The sequence below is a fragment of the Temnothorax nylanderi genome, unplaced genomic scaffold, assembly GCF_030848795.1.
Source record: "Temnothorax nylanderi isolate EJ_2023f unplaced genomic scaffold, tnyl_v1.0 TNYL_tig0020_pilon, whole genome shotgun sequence".
Taxonomy (NCBI): domain Eukaryota; kingdom Metazoa; phylum Arthropoda; class Insecta; order Hymenoptera; family Formicidae; genus Temnothorax; species Temnothorax nylanderi.
The window spans coordinates 81,879-98,294 of record NW_027249082.1 but is presented as its reverse complement, the minus strand read 5'-3'; the positions used below and the strand labels follow the sequence as shown (position 1 = coordinate 98,294).

The following is a 16,416-nucleotide window of genomic DNA, read 5'->3' as shown; positions in this document are numbered from 1 at the left end:
ACCTCTTGCTGTGCAGTTGTAGCTTGTTTCAACTTGGCTTGTGCGGTTTTGAGTGCACTGCGATAAAAAAATCCAGAGTATTAGTAGTGAAATATTTCCTCTACTTTAAATATTTCCCAAAGCATATATCATAAATGTCAATAAAAAATCCATATAGATTTATTAAAATAATAAATCTATTATTTCCTATTTCATAATTATTTTGTTGTAACTTATTTTAAGATATCTACATCTCTCCAATTTATTTCATGTCATTTTTAAAGAATATAAAATTGTACACATTGTAATAAAGAGCTACTATTTTACATCTCTGCAATATGTCATAATGTTTATAAATAAAAAGAATCGATATTATAAGAAATGACTGGTCAGATATTTGCATCATCATGTTCGCATCATCAATAATACTCACTCTTGAAGATCTCTGATCTGTTTCTCTTTGGAGTTTTGCTCCTCCTGTGTCATCTGCACGAGCTGCAATAGCCTCTCGGTCTCGGCGGCGCTCCTGCCCGATTCTTCCCTCGCTTTTTCCAAGTCCCTCTCGGCAGTCTCGAGCGCCTTTTGCATTTCCGCTAATCTCTTGTCCGGCACTCCGCCACTCTGTTCGTATAAATTATATCATATAAATTTAATTTAAAAAACACCATCTAAGAATGCGTTTGAGAGATACGTTTAATGAGATTGTAGATTTTTATTAATAATATTAGTAATTACTAATATAACATATATATTATAACTTAAAAATGGAAGTTAAGTAAGCGCACTTTATAAAATCTGAAATAAAAACTTTTAGCATTAATTATCATTTGACTTCAGTTTCAATCACTTTCTTTTCAATTAACAATAAACTATTATAATATTATTATATAATATTAAATCATTATAAATATTTGCAATACTTATATGTACAATTAAAACTGTAATACCTATAGCTAAAAAAAAGAACGCTTTAGTAAACAATGCGATCACCTTTTGTAATTGTTGCTCGAGTTGGTCCATTCTCGCCTTCCTCTTCTTCAGGTCTTGGTCGAGACTTTGGAGCGTCCTCTCCTTTTCCTCTATCGTTCTAGCTTTCTGATCTATGGACTTCGCCTTTTCTTCCACTTGTCTTCTCTGCTCGTCCAATTGTCGTCTCTGCTCCTCCATCTGTTTCCTCTCTTGCATAGTATCGGCGCCAGCTTTCACGGCGCCAGCTTGGAGTTTCTTGTTCGCCTCGTGCAACTCCACCTGCATTCAGGAAAGAATAACTGTAGCGCATCCCTTGCATTTTCGTCGCATGCACGATTTATTATTTTTCTTTCTCTGGATTAGCCAGAAAATCAACTGCGAGACAAAGAGAGAAAGAGAAGCTGATATGTGCCGTAAGAGCTATCATAATGACCATTCCACAATGCAAAACCGATGACCATCTACTTGCGCTTTGGCTCAACGTACTCTGCTATACCGCATGTGAACCTTAATTTCCAAAGTGCAATTAGATTGTAAGACTACACACTAACTCTCAATCTTCTCGTTTTTTGTAAGTCAATAGTTTTGTTTCTTCTGTAACAATATGTATTTGAGATTTCTGCGCGGGAAATAGATTTTGCGGAAAGATTGAGAGCTACGTTCTGCCGACCAACTGGTCGACGTGACAAAATCATGAATGCATGATAGGTGAATAATAATAATAAGACCAACAACAACAATAATAATAATGATAATGACAATAATAATAATAAAACGAATCGGACGCGACATCACACAGACTCTCCTCCATATCTAGTTATTACAGCGAGATATGTACAATAGATACATACAAAGAGATATATTAATTGTTATAAAAAACGTAGCGGAGTATAAAACAATATCTGTATATACCTACAATAAGAAATATATGTACATGAGCAAACGCCCGAGGTGTGCACCAATCAGAGAGAGGAGGATACCGTTTCTTTGAAACATCTTTGAGATATTTCGACAAAGGCTTACGTCTTTGCGTGATTCCAACGCAAAAAATATATATATTTCAGAAATAAGAGAAATCACGAAGATATGAACCGATACTTCCTCATCTCATCGATGCAGTGCATGCTTTCCAACATAAATGTTTTCACGATTACTTCTTGTTGTCATGTTTAATACACGACATAAGCGCAGCCGTAATAATATGACTAAATGTAGTAATAATAATTGGAAAAAAAAGAGAGAAAGCGAGCAAGCGAGCGACTATGTAATAATCAAATATTTGATTTATTTTAATTTATTTATTATTTCATCTCTATTCTCTATTGTCCGTTCTTTATATTTTCTTGCGCTCGCTTTCTCTTTATCGTATAACAATAATAATCATTGCCGGTGGGCAAATAAAAATACAACAACGATAATAATAATAATATTAATACTGACAATAACAATAATAACAATAACAGTAACAATGACGGTAAGAAACAACAAAGACAATAATAATCATAACAATAAAAACTTCGAACATATTCTGGTAGCAATGAGCGACAAATGGCGGTGCTTGGAAATATCGTCGGGAAGAAAGGAATTAAAGAAGGAAAGATCGTTGTCGGAATAAGGACTGATGATCTTCTGTCGAAGGGACGTTGCACTGTGCTGTGAACATTTGTTTACACACATGTATAACGTAAGATAAGAGAGATGTGCGCGCGTAAATGGTGCAGCGTGTCTGGTTGGTCCCGAATCACGCATATTTACACACATACATATATTTGTTCGTTATATATCTTTTTTTCTGGTGGCGTGTGTAAAAGTCTGTTGTGCGCGTCTGTCTTCGGAGAAGAGGAGGAAGAAGAAGAAGAAGAAGAGACGAGATTTATCGTTCTGCTTTTTCGACACAACAATCGACTCGATTGCACATCGGGGGATAATATTTTTTTCTTTTTTTATAAAGTGCAAACAGAGTGCGCGGGATAGTGATGGTAACAGTTGAGGTATTGATGGAGATAGTGGTGCTTATGATGATGATTGGTGATGTGAATGGCTGGATTGTGAACTGTCGTCAGCAGCACGAGCGAGCACGGCGTGAGGCCGAAACGTGCGTCGGCACCCCTGCGGCCGCTAACCTGATTCTTCTCCAGTTCCTGACACAGCATCTCGAGCTGCGCCTGGAACCGGTCGCGCTCCACGGTCGCCTGCTGAATCTCCTCGCGCGCGCCTTCCAACTCCTTTCTCAGCCTGGCGACCTCCTGGCCGTTCTGCTGTGCGGGCTGCTGCTGCTGCTGCTGCTGCTGCTGCAGCTGTTGTTGCTGCTGTTGCATAGTGACTTGCATCTGTTGGATCTGCTGTTGATGCGCGTGCAATTGCCGTTCCGTCGTCTGTATCCGCTTCTGCAAGTCGGAGGCTTCGCGCTCGGCGGTGTCCGCCCGCTGCCGCTCCGTCTCGCATAGCTTCCGCCACTGTTCGAGCTGAGCCGCGTCGAGCTGGGTCGTCTCGGCGCCGCGCGATGCCAGCTGCTTCTGCAGCTCTTGCACCCGCTTCTCCGCCTGCTCGGCGCGCTGCCGCTCCTTCTGCTGCGTCTGCTGCAAGTTTTGTACCTGTTGCTGTAGCCGTTGTACCTCACGCATCTGTGCATCAAGCGCCTCCTTGGCAGCGCGATCGGGTGTCTGCGCGTGGGCTCGCTGTTGAAGACGACGGGCCTCTTCGCGCTGACGTTCAAGCTCGGCCTCGTTCGCGCTAAGCTCCTGCTGGAAGTTGACCAGCATTTCTTGCGATTTCTCCAGCTGTATAACCAGTTGATCGCGTTCCACCTGCAATTGCTTCGCATCCGCCTCCAACTTTTCCTTCAACTTCTCCGAGTGCTTCTCCCGATTCTCCAAAATTGCTGCCATCTTATCGCGTTCGCGTTGCGCCAGTTGCAGCTCGTACTGCATCCGGGCAAGTTCCTCGTTGCCGGCGAGCTGTTGCTGTTGCTGCTGCTGTTGCTGTTGTTGTTGCACGCGGCGCAGCTCCTGGCGCAGCGCGTCGCGTTCGTCCCGCAGCAACTGCATATCCGCAGCGAGACGCTCAAGCTCCTTCTTACTGGCCTCGGTGGCTTCCTGATACTTGGCGGCCTGCAAATGCGCCTTCTCGAGTTCCTTCGCGAGCCTGCCGGCCTCAAGCTCAACCTGATCGCGCGCCACGATGGCCTTGTCCACGCTGGCTCGTAAACGCTCTACCTCAATACTCGCGCTCTCGGATCTCGTCTTACCCTCGGTCTGCATCAGTCGCTCCAGCCGAACGACCTCGACGCGCAGTTTCTCGTTGTCCGCTTCGAGAGCGTCAGCCCGCATCTTCACCTTGTCGTGCCGATCGCGTATCTTCTCGGCCTCGATCCGCGCACGCTCGATCTCCGAGCGATTGCGTTCCTGTTGCGCTGTAACCTTGCCGGTCTCATCGCGCGCCCGCTCGAGTTGAAGCTGCGCCTCGTGCAGCTTCGCCTCGAGCTCGGCGTGGTTCGACTGCGTTCTCTTCAACTCAGCCTCGCGGCCTTCCAACCGCTCGCGTAGCTTGTCCACCTCCTGCTGTAGCCTACTACTCTCGCTTTGCCATTTCTCCTGCTCGTACTGGTATTTACCTCGCACGCCTTCCGCACGATCCAGATCGGCGCGCAGCCTCGAGGCGTCCTGCTCGGCCTTCCGCGCGCGCTCAAGCTCCGCCAGCGCCTTCTCCAGACGGTCACGTAGTCGCTCCACTTCTAGCTTCGCCCACTCGTGCTCCTCCTTCTGTCGTTCCTGGCTCTCCTGGTACTTGCCGAAGCGTGTTGCATACCTCTCGACCTCCTCGCGCGCGCTCTCCGCCTCAGAGCGCAGCCGTTCCGCCTCGCCCTGTGCCTTCCTCACCTCCGCCTGCTGACGATCGTGCTTCTCGTACATCTTCTCGATCTCGAGCTGCATGCGCGCGAGCTCCTCCTGCGTCTTCTCCGTTGCCGCCTGCGCCTTGTTGAGCTGTGAGTGCGCACGCTCCAACTCGAAGCTGACGCGTTCGTTGTCGGCCACCAGCTTCTCGCGCTCGTTCTGCAGTCGTCGCAGCTCGATCTGCGACTTCTCGTAGCGCTCGCGCACCATCTCTAAATCGACGCTCAACCGATCGATGCTCTCCTTGGATTTCTCCTCGTGCTCTTTCGTACGACCGAGCTGCAGCGCCGCGCGATCATACATTTCCTGGACCCGAGCCAGCTCCTCCTGAGCCTTACGCGATTCCTCGCGCGACTTGGTCGCCAACATCTGCTGCTTCTCCGCCTCTAGCTCGAGCCGGTCCTTGTCCGCCTCCAGCACGTCGATGCGGTTCTGCAGGCGGTACACCTCGCTCTGCGACCTGTCACATCACCATCAGATATTTAGTCCTTGTTTTCTTTATTATAATTTGCCTACATAAACATTTTACGAAAACTCCGTCAGTGGTGCTTAAAGTTAAAATTATTTCAAGCATCTTTATTCTTTGTACTGTAATATTATTATAAGTCAAGTGTTAAGTCATGTCACGTTGATATATTCAAAGGATCTTTCCAATTTAAACGTTTGCTCGGCATTACCTATCATATTTCTCCAGCATCTTTTCAAATTCCTTGGTGGTGTTCTCTCGCTCCTCGTGAGCCTTATTCATGGAATACTGCGCCTTCTCCAATTTCTCCTTTAGAATTTGGATTTCAGTCAATGCGTCGTCTCGCTCCAACTGTTCCATCGCAATTTCGAAAAATCATGAAAGAAAAAAAATTTTAATTTTCTTCTAATATAATTTTTTCTCAGAATAACATCAATGTCGGCAGATAAAATAGAATATACTCTATGTCAAGATTATTTTGAAATAGCTTATAACAAATATAATTCATTACTATGCTGCTAAGAAGATAATTTAACTTACCGTTAATTTCTGATGAGTATTGTGCATCTTCTCCCATCTCTCCTTCACCAAATCGAGTTCTGAGAGTACATTCTCCTTCTCGCGTTGCATCTTAGCTATCTGATTTTGTTGGAATTCTATCCTCTCGTGCATCTTCTCCATCTCCTCCTGGAAGCTATCTCGTTCCTTTTGTAGTCGCTGCATTATGACCTAATGAACAATCATGACACGAGTCGAATCATTATTAAATTTAAATCTCACAATCATTTACTTTTGCCTAATTGTGCTTACCTGAGCTTTCTCGTATTTGTCCTGCAGTCGATCCACATCAAGTTGAATCGCCTCGCGTTCTTTCTGCATTCTCGCTGACTGTCCTAACGCTTTGTCAAGCTGGCTCTGCAGATTGTCGAAGTCGTAGATCTGTTTTTCTCTCTCCATTTGCATCTACAACAATTATTGTGTATCGTATGTTAAACTTTAACAAATCAGTGAATATATAATATATGCATAAATTAATAAGAGCAGCAATAGCTTATAAAAAGGATTAAAATTGATGTCATTTATTTCACAACTCACTTATATACGTTAAATAATTCAGGACACAAAATATATACGTTTCACAGATAATAAAGGTACTTATAGCAATAAACTGTCTGTTCACACGATACTTTTGATTTTTTCGAGATTACTCACTCTACGAACTTCCGTCTGTGACTTATCGAGCTTCTCCTGTAGCTTGTCAACCTCGCTCTGTGTCTTGTCCAATAAATTCTGCAGCTTGTCTTGCTGAAGTTGCGCCTTGCCGAGGGTGGCCTGTGTGCGCTCGAGTTCCTCTTGCGATTTTTCGAGCTCGCCAACCGCCTTGTCCCTCTCGGAATGAAGACGGGCCACGGACGCCTGTGCTCGGTCATACTCTTCCCGCAGACTCTCCTGTTCGCCTTGAGCATTCTCTAGCCTGGCCTTAAGCCTGTACACCTCGCCCTGACTCTTCTCCACCTTAGAAAAAAAAATTTTTTTGCTGATGCCTTGTAAATTCAATCGATTTAATTTCAGACTATAAATTTGAACGCATTTCTGCAGTCAATCGAACATACTGCAATGACAATTTCTCTTTATATTATAAATTCTGCTATTTCTTTAAGAATCCTTAAAAATATCACAGGTGCGATAAAAATCTCGAATGAAAAATGCATTTTTATGTTGCAATACTGAATTATAGCACATTGTGGAAATAATGAAAGTTTATGCATACTTCCAACATTGTTGAGAAATGATTTCTTCACGCGTACGCTTTACAGAGTAAACTCCTCAATTACGGAGAAATTACTAAAACGAGACCGAATAACATTAACGCGACTTTCCGCGCTAGAAAGATTTATTCGTTCCCATTTTCGGTCCTTCATTTTCTGTCGTTAACTTGTCTCCGCGCGGAACAAGCTCAAACGACAAGCTGGGTAAATGCGAACTTAAGCACACCGTTTAGCCATGTTCCTTCAAAAACGACCGATATGGTAATGCACGCGAGTAATTTTCCAGTCACTTAGGTGGCGGGATCGTTACTTTGCTGCCGGGTGCAGACGCCGGGTGCAAGACGAAGGCGTGATTGGAAATTGGATCCTATTGCGCGGGCAAAGATGTAGGCAGCACAGCGGGAGAGCAGGGACGAGAGGCTGAAGGAGTAGAAGGTCCAGGAGAAACGGAACAAGGACGAGGAGGAACCTTCCAGGTGGATGCTAAGAACGCGTTTGAATCGATCGCGATTAAAACCGATTGTCCTCGAAGATACGCGACCGACTCGAGCACGATCCTCGAAAAGTGCTTGTCCAAATGGAACTGTCGAGTCGCGGTCCGAAAGGGACCTTCGTCCATTAATAGATCGCCGAGTGTGGCGACGTGTCTACACGGGTCGTATACTCCAGCGAAGTAGTCCAGGTTACTTCTGTGCCGATCAATCGATAGCACTGTAATTGATGTATAAATAGCGCTCCCGCTAGAAAGACACCGAAGAAGACGAGATATTTTAAGTTATCGCGAGATCGAAATGTTCCAAATCGGAGCTACATCCTTTTCACGATTTAGGACACGGGCAATACTTTCACAGTACCTTAAATAACGATTCTGAAATGTAATATACCAATCTGCTAACGCACAGATGAACAATGTTAAAATGTAGTAAAACAACTTTAGTCGAAATTACATAGTTGGCATACATTTAACAAACTGTGGCAAATCGAACTCGACAGTCTTCGCGAGTAAAAAAGCCGCAGAGAATTTTTAAAATAAATTTATTAGTAATGACACATTTCGGATATTTATTATAATTCAGTATTAAAGTTCGTGTATGGTGTCGCAAATGCATGATAAAAGAATAAGGAAGATATACCTTTTCTTGGAGGGTCGCAGCCTCGGCACGTGCCCTCTCATTGTCCGCTTGCGTGACCCTCAGCTCGGCTTGGGCTCTCCTTAATTCACCGGCGGTTTTGTCGGCTCGTTCCTGAACGCGCTCCATCTCCTGGGATGAGTTCAGTGTGCTTCTGCCGTAGCCCTGCGACCGCTCGATGTCATGCCGCAGCCTTTCGTTCTCCAGTTCCAACCTGGCCAGCCGCTGCTTCGCCGCCTCCCAGTCCGCGCCACTACGTCCGACCTCGGAGGCGGCCTTGTCCAGCTCAGCTTTGCTCTTACCGAGCTCGGATTGTGAGCTCTCGAGCTTCGCCTCGAGCCGGTCCTTCTCCGCCTGCGCTCGCTCCAAACGTGCGCCCAATTTCTCGACCTAGCGATTCGTATACATGAAGGGAAAAGATTTAAAAGCGTTGTTTTACTTTGTTATCTTTTACAGTTAAATGTAATGTGTGACAGACATAAAAATAATTGCACATATATTGTAAATTACTATAAATTTAATCAAAATAAATAATTTTAAAAATGTCTCAGAAAATTAATATTTTGTTGCATTTGTTTTAGATATTTTCATTAGATGTGTGCACATTTATTCGTCCATTACAATGTCTTATTATTTAGTCCACCTTCAAAAGACGCTTAACAAATAAAAAAATGAGTTACTCATTTTATGTTAATGGCATGGTGGATCGGGGATGAGGAATTAAAGAAGAAACTTTTTCCGCCTAGCCTCGCTCACCTCTGACTCCAAAGTATGTATCTTCATTTTGTATTCAGCGATCTCCCTCTCGTGCAATTCCCTTTCCTCTTGCTTCTCCTGTTCGGCTCGGTCCCTTTGCTCGCGTAATTGTGCCATTTGCTTCTCTTTATCCCCAATCGCCTCCTCGAGACTGCTAAGTGCGCCTTCGCTGCTGCAATGATGCGCCTGCATCGCCGTCAGCCTGGCCCTGGCCATATCGACTTGATTGTCTTTTTCCTTCAGCAGGTCCTCCAGATTCTCGATCTGAAGTCAACAGCAGACTCAGCCGTAAGTTCAGAAGGCGAACATTAACTTATTCGTCAATTGATTTGTTAGTATAGAGAAACAAGCAAGATGGTTTACTTTATCCCAGGAGATCTCTTTTTCTCCCTATAATTCAATCTTGAAATCGATATAATTACAAAATCAACTTTTAATGTTACGGAAAATTTTACTACATATTAAACGTCGCGTTAAATGTTAGTGTAGTTTACTGAATTATTACATATTTTGTAAAAAGCTGTAGGGAGAGAGGAGGGCACGGAAAGATAAATTAGTACACATCGAGATTACGCTACATTTAGGAAATTAAACTCAGAACGATCTTCACGCGATCTTCACGAGAATTATAAATTCGGCCTGTTCGCGGTCAGACTGCATGCTAATGTAGTCCCACGAGATATCGATATGGGATTGTTGATTAACGTAAATTCACGTGATCACCTACCTGCCAACGCACTTTCGTCGGTCTTCTTTTACTCACATAATCATACTCAGACATCATCGTCACAACAGGCACGCTAATGTAAAAATAAATACGGTGCTTGTGTCAAAGCAAATAATAGATTATATAAATAGCATAACATAACGTAACGTAAATATGACGCTCAATAATGGCACGGGTAATATTCATATAAATTAAATGTTCAAATTACATATAGAAATTAACATAAATTATGTATACAGAAATATAAACAGCGAAATGTATTACGTATAAATTAGACAATAGCGTATAACAATAAGATAATCTACTTACAATTATCTATTAAGCAAATAGTAGTAGAATTAAGAATGAAAGGGATTGGGGGTATTTCATATTTTACAAATTAACATAATCTTTTGTACACAATATAAACATAACCAACGCAAAATAATAGAGCAATTAACAACATTAACTTTGTATTCACATAGGAATACAAGCGCACTTACCAATTACAGAAATAAATAATAGACGAAAATAATACAAAATACAAAGCGGCAGGATGAATTTACCTTCTTATTTCTTTATGGAGCTTATCCTGCAGTCGAGTGCGGGAGGGAAGGCTCTACGCGTGAGAATCGAATGTGTGATCGTAGTGCAACGACGACGAAAAATAAGGCAGAGACATAATATAATCCTGCAAACGACACTTTATCGCCCGCATAACGTAAAGTAAAGGGAGATATGAATTAACAGGAACGAAATGTGTGACGGAAAACGTTGCGGGCGCAAACACAGTGTAACTCAATGTAACGTCTTCGCAAACTGCATTTATGTCCGCAACTACTGTACATCGACTACTGGCAAACGTAAAAACATTGCAAGAAACGTCATACACAGGCGAGTGTGCGCGCACACACACATACACACACACACACGCACACATCGTATGTCGTTCTAATCGACGGCCGAACCCACTGACACTCATGCGCATTCTCCCTTTCCCGTGTTGTAACATCACGGAGGATGCACCGATGCCACCGATACGTCGAGCGCATCGCATCTTTTGACCGATACGTCGAGCGCGTCGGTCGCTCTTTTTCAGCCGCCGCGACAATTAGTGCTCGGTACTTTGTGTGAGTACACGATGCGCGCCTCTAATCCTAGATGATCTCGCATCTGTCCCGAGGAGGAAAGGGAAGACCTTTGTCGTATTCACGAAGCTGATGAAGCGGTAATCAAAGGCGAAGACACCGTCAAAGCACGCTCAAAATCACCGTCACGAACAAAGAGCCGGGAGATAACTGTAGCGCATTTTTATCACCATGTTTTATCGTTGGTGCTGTTTTTATAGGAGATTCTTACAAAAATTACAAATCTCGAAAATGACTCGAACTGCAAAATTATAACATATGGCTCTATATGTTTCATTTTCATTCTTGTCTTTTCGCGCGCGATATACGATTCCCTTTCACTTTATGTTATATTTACGCGGATTGTTTCCGATCAAATGCAATCGCAAGTACATTCCGTCTAAATCAACAGTCCGGTGTCGGGGAAAGCATGAAAAATGTATTCCATGACGGGACAATCGGAATTCTCGTCTTAGGATTACGGCCGTCACACGTGCGATCGATACCGATATAGTTTTACGTTTCGCAGTGTCAGCACGTACGTCACCCCTCGCGGGATCAGCTCCCGGAATTCTCTCAAAGAGCCGATTGCAATTCACGAGGCGATTGATTGAATTTCGTACTCGTACTCATGCGCATTCCATTCTTCCGCTGTGTGGGAGACTGTGTGGGACGCGGGATATACACATATTATTAAACCCTCCTGCTGATTCGACCCTTTCACCCCACATCATTATCATACATTAAAATGGATATCGCTCTGTCAATAAAATCAATAAAAAGTATCAATGTGTTTATTAACTGTTTATTATATTTACATATCATTCAACTATGTATTGTTTCATTCTTTTTACTTTCTCAATATGTAAGTTTCGTACACGAGTTGGGGTGAAAGAATTAATCAACGATTGCGATCATATTTATGTGTCACTTGTGAATTTCGCAATTGTTTCTTCCAAAGGATAAATAACTTTTAATAATAATTTTCAGACACACGGAAACCCATAATTCTATTTTTAGCGCCAATTTCACTTCGCATGCGGAAATCAGGCAATGATGATGTCTATTATGCAAGAGCACGTTGCAAGCATAATAAGGTTTTTATGGTTTCAGAGAAGATAAGGGGAAGAAAGATATATACTACCAAAAAGCTTCTCTTCGCGACTCGTCCTACGACACTTTTCCTTAAAATGACAATTAATTTCGTCGAAACAATCTATACTCCGTATTATCTATACCAGCATAAATATTTTCTTAAGCGCTAACTGACTTTGCGCGATAAGAGAAAGCATTTTGCCGGACTCGTCCGCTTTTGCATTTGCATCTCTCCTCAGATGGAGGAGACTAAACGCCGCGGCGCGCGCGATAAGAAAATTCATTTCGCGGAAGTTATCTGCTACAAACCGGCAATCTTCTCGTATAATACTCGCTCGTTCGAGTTATGAATCGCAATGAGGTAATTCCTCGTACGAAGAGTACGGCTCTTGACAAATGCAAACGTTACGGCAACGAGTCCGCGAACAAAAATGGCTAAAATATGGAAAGTAGACGGAAGTAGTTGAAAATAAATGAACGAAATGGAACGGAAGTGAATGGAGCCCTTCGACGACTGCATCTCGAGGAAACTGAAAGTGGAATAAATAAGAAAAAGAACTCACTTTGCGCTGCAGAACATTGATCTTGCGATCCTTGATGTCCATGTGATCCTTGATCTCGGTCAGCTCGGTGTTCATGCGATTGCGCTCCTGTTGCGCCTGCATCGCCACCTGCGTCTTCTTCTCGATCATCCGATTCTTCTCCTCGAGCCGCTGCCGCATCTCCTCGACCTAAACATGTCGGAACGGAATGACGGTAAAGAGAGGATATGTCGCCGAGGACCGGCCGACGAGAGAAGCCCTCCAGGCGAGTCCAAATTCAGAATATTTAGCGCGCAATACGTACTACGCACGTACACGTGACGGGACGCGATGCGACATTAGTGAGGAAGAAAGGAATGAGAGCAGAGAAGAGAGAAGAGAACCTCGACCCAGTTTTCCGCTATGGCTTGGCTTTCCTCTTTTCGTCGGTAATTTTTTTCCGGAAACACGCGATTTGCTGTAGCTTTAACCTGAATCCCGAGTCGTCGGACCGATTTATCAACTGGCTGTGATCGCAGTCACGCGTCGCCGATTACCTAACTCATTTGGAAATCCCTTCTCGAAGAGCTCTTTCAAAGATTTAAGGAACTATAGTTGTACCCTCTTCTCTTTCTTTGTGGAGGTCGTTTTGAAAAGTTAATTTGGAGAAGGTGTTCTTTACCACGGTGTTATAGTGATGCAACATTACGATGTAAAAAAATTAAGCAATTCTGAACAAAAAGCAGATTTTCTACTTTTCATTATTAAGTATTTTTTAATTTTTATTAATTTTTAACTAATTCTACTGTTAAAACTGTGAGATAAAATCCCGAAATTTTTATAAAAAATTAATTCTTTCTCTTCGTAGTTTTGAGCATCTTACAACCAGAAGACTATATCTTGTAAGATGCTGGAACAACGAAAATCAAGAATTTACTTTACGGATTGAAAATAGGAATAAGTTCAGATTGGAGCAAAGTTTGCATCAAGGATTTTTCTCGCGTCAATGATCGTTTTAGAATTCATGAGGCTTGCGTGAGTTGGGTCAACATTTCAGATCACCTCGTTCAAATTCGATTTCGCAGCTTTGTCAGTTTTACTCGATGTTAGACTTTCGAAGAAATTTCTTAGATCTCCGCGTTTATTCATTTAAAGGGGTTAAGTTAAAAAACATGTAAAGGCTGGTAAAATTAAACCAACGATTTCTTCATTTAAGATAATGATCTGTCATGCAAGTTTTCGGACAACAGCATTAGGATATAAGTTACGGAATTTTGTTGCAACCACACACTAGAGAACGTGACAAATACCCGAATTTGAGAGATGCGGTCGGAAATTTCGGTATCGATTTCCAAGTCTCGGTTGTGTTCTAGTTTCGCATCAGTGTGAATAACAAAACCGCTGGTAAACTTGTTTACCGAAAACGTATAGCAAATTCCTGTCCTTGTAAATTCTCATACATTTCAAAACTTTTGTAGTATTGAGAAATTTTGTGCCTTTAAAAACAATGATAAATGATTAACGGAGTTACTTCTAAACGCAAATTTCTAAGAGTAAAAAATTTCAATCAAACTACAACAGCATAATTAAACTTACTGTTTTCTATAAGTTAAAATAAAATTATTTTCTTAATAGGACTATCATTATTTGTTAAATATCTTCAAATTCCTTTTACAATTTTGCAACAAACCATAAAATTTAACTATATGAAAAATAATACGTAACTTTATGCCTCTACATATTTTAAATAAATCGGAAAGAGAACAAAGTTACACTCACATCAGCCTGCAGCATATTATAATGTTCCTCCTTGGCGGCGAGAGACTCCTTGAGCACGGCGATGTGCCTATTGTAATCTTGATGTTGCTCCTCAAGTGTCTTCATCTTCGTCGACATCCCCATCAGCTCCTGTTCCCGTCGCTGTACCTCCATCCGGAGCTCGTCCAGCTGCGAAAAGATTCGTCGTCCAGGCGAGGATCAGTCCCTGCGCTCCGTCCGTGTCGGCGACGATGACGACGACAACAACAGACGACGTAGCGACGATGGCAACGAGCGACGGAGGCATTGAAACCGCCTGTCAGCTCTTCGCCATGACCGAGTACGACGACGATGATAACGGTGTGATAAAGACCCGGCAAAGATGCGCGCAGAAATCTTTTTTTTTACGTGAAACCGTTAGTTGCGGGCTCATTTGGATTCTAATTTAATTGGTAGCAAAAGCGATAACTTTCAAGGCAAAAGCATCGGAAACTGTCGAAGCGATCGTAGTTTATGCTTTGTTAATGGCCAAGAATTAAGTATTTCCTATTTATTAAGTCCTTTATCTTCGAGAGTTAACTGGAAAAAATTTACAAATCTAATTGATTCTTGAATTAATAAAACATAGTATTCCACAATATTTGCGGTACCACGATAGCCTTAGGAAAGATCTTCTTTGATCTTATATTACGTTCTAGTATAACACACTTTGCGCGCCTGGATCGTGCTGCATATCTTTAATTATTCCTGATCCAAATTGCGCGCGAAATTGGTTTCCGAGCGAACAGCCTTTCGGGATATAACCACGGAGTTACTTAATTGCCGTTGGACTTTGACACAAGCCGCTGTTCAAAAAGATCGAGATTTCTTTAATTAAAATTACGTCGACGTGGCGCGAGTCGATTGACCCTGCAAAAAGTTTCCACGTCGAGGATTAAAAATCAAGTCGCATTGTCGTCCTGCTCCGATTCCACCACTATTTTTAGTTCATTTATGCGCCTTTCTTGGCGCATAATTCCTGAGCGGATTAATGAAGGAGGCTGATATTCTCAAGCTATTACGATCATGACCTAATTACAAAGTCAAATAAGAAACTACGTGTGCGAGCCAGTTTCGGTCGAACCCAAATTTAAGAACTGATCTCTTGAATTTTGAGCTAATTTATTTAGGAATTTATTGGGGAATTTTTAAACTTTACAGCATCGTTAATTGTCGTTAGAATCGCGGTTAACTAACTTCCCCCTTCTATCTACAACAGCCGGAACTATAATCTAAAGAGGGGTGAGATCTCGGGTTGAGTTAGTTAAACCGTCGAGATTTACCGACTCCACCGACCGAACTGACTGCCCCAATCATACATGAATTTTCTTAGCGTAACAATTATTGAGAGAATTTATAAATAATAAAAAATTGAGGAAGAAAAAGACACGTCGTCGTCGTACTCGGATAGGATTTGCACGAAGCATGCAGCGTAATCGAGAGGCCAGCGGTAACAAAATTACGAACAGTGTTTTTTTGGAGGTGTAAAAAATGCACATATATATGTATTTATTTATACGTATGGATTATGCACATTCGTATATAAGTAAATATATATGCACACACGTGTACACACACAGCAAAGTGTGGTGGGGAGACATATGACACAGAGAGGCGTAATCTCACGCGCACGCACGGGGGAAGGGTAGAGGTATATTAGGGACCTGTTCACGTCGATATGTCTCTTTTATTCTCGTGTACGTACCTACGCTCGTCTACTCTGGTGTTGCTGGCAGGCCGCGTGAAGAGGCTCGTCGCGACATATCGCCGGAACGCGAGATCTCGCGACGATCTCAAAGCAGAGTCGTAATAAACGCAACACAGCTACTACTGACTAATCACTACCTAGGTAAAAGTCACTACGTAACGCGAGCGAGAACGCGATTTCACGAGGTCCTCTCTGGGAATTGCATAGCTTTAAAGTTTCGACTTCGAGCCAAAGAAAATGTTGGCTTAATTAGAGAATAATTAGCATATGAGGAGGTTAAATTCTCTTATTTTAATTTTTTTTTTCTTTGGATTTTAATGTAAGTAAATGAACATTGCTTTCTAAAAATGTCTCCTCAGACTTTCATTTTTGCAATAAATAATATATTACTGTAATAAATATATTACTCTTATATTAGTCCCCTAAATACAATAATTTCTTTATCTTGCGTGAGGGTGATTTTAAACGTAAGACAGTATCTCAATTAACTATAAAAATCA

The 16,416-nt window shown here is 42.3% G+C and overlaps 1 protein-coding gene across 5 annotated transcripts in view; it reads right to left on the bottom strand.

The window, feature by feature from the left end:
* The window catches only part of Brp (ELKS/RAB6-interacting/CAST family member bruchpilot), a 64,561-nt gene that overhangs the window by 1,027 nt on the left and 47,118 nt on the right, over positions 1-16,416 (bottom strand). For all 5 annotated transcript variants that reach the window (XM_071699828.1, XM_071699829.1, XM_071699830.1 and 2 more), the window contains 12 exons: positions 14,191-14,358; positions 12,454-12,621; positions 8,963-9,226; positions 8,210-8,596; positions 6,520-6,822; positions 6,118-6,270; positions 5,848-6,036; positions 5,519-5,658; positions 3,072-5,301; positions 970-1,227; positions 413-600; positions 3-57 (listed from right to left, as the gene is read on the bottom strand). In XM_071699828.1, the coding sequence (XP_071555929.1) occupies positions 3-57; positions 413-600; positions 970-1,227; positions 3,072-5,301; positions 5,519-5,658; positions 5,848-6,036; positions 6,118-6,270; positions 6,520-6,822; positions 8,210-8,596; positions 8,963-9,226; positions 12,454-12,621; positions 14,191-14,358 (4,503 nt within the window). The remainder of the gene's footprint in view (positions 1-2; positions 58-412; positions 601-969; positions 1,228-3,071; positions 5,302-5,518; positions 5,659-5,847; positions 6,037-6,117; positions 6,271-6,519; positions 6,823-8,209; positions 8,597-8,962; positions 9,227-12,453; positions 12,622-14,190; positions 14,359-16,416) is intronic.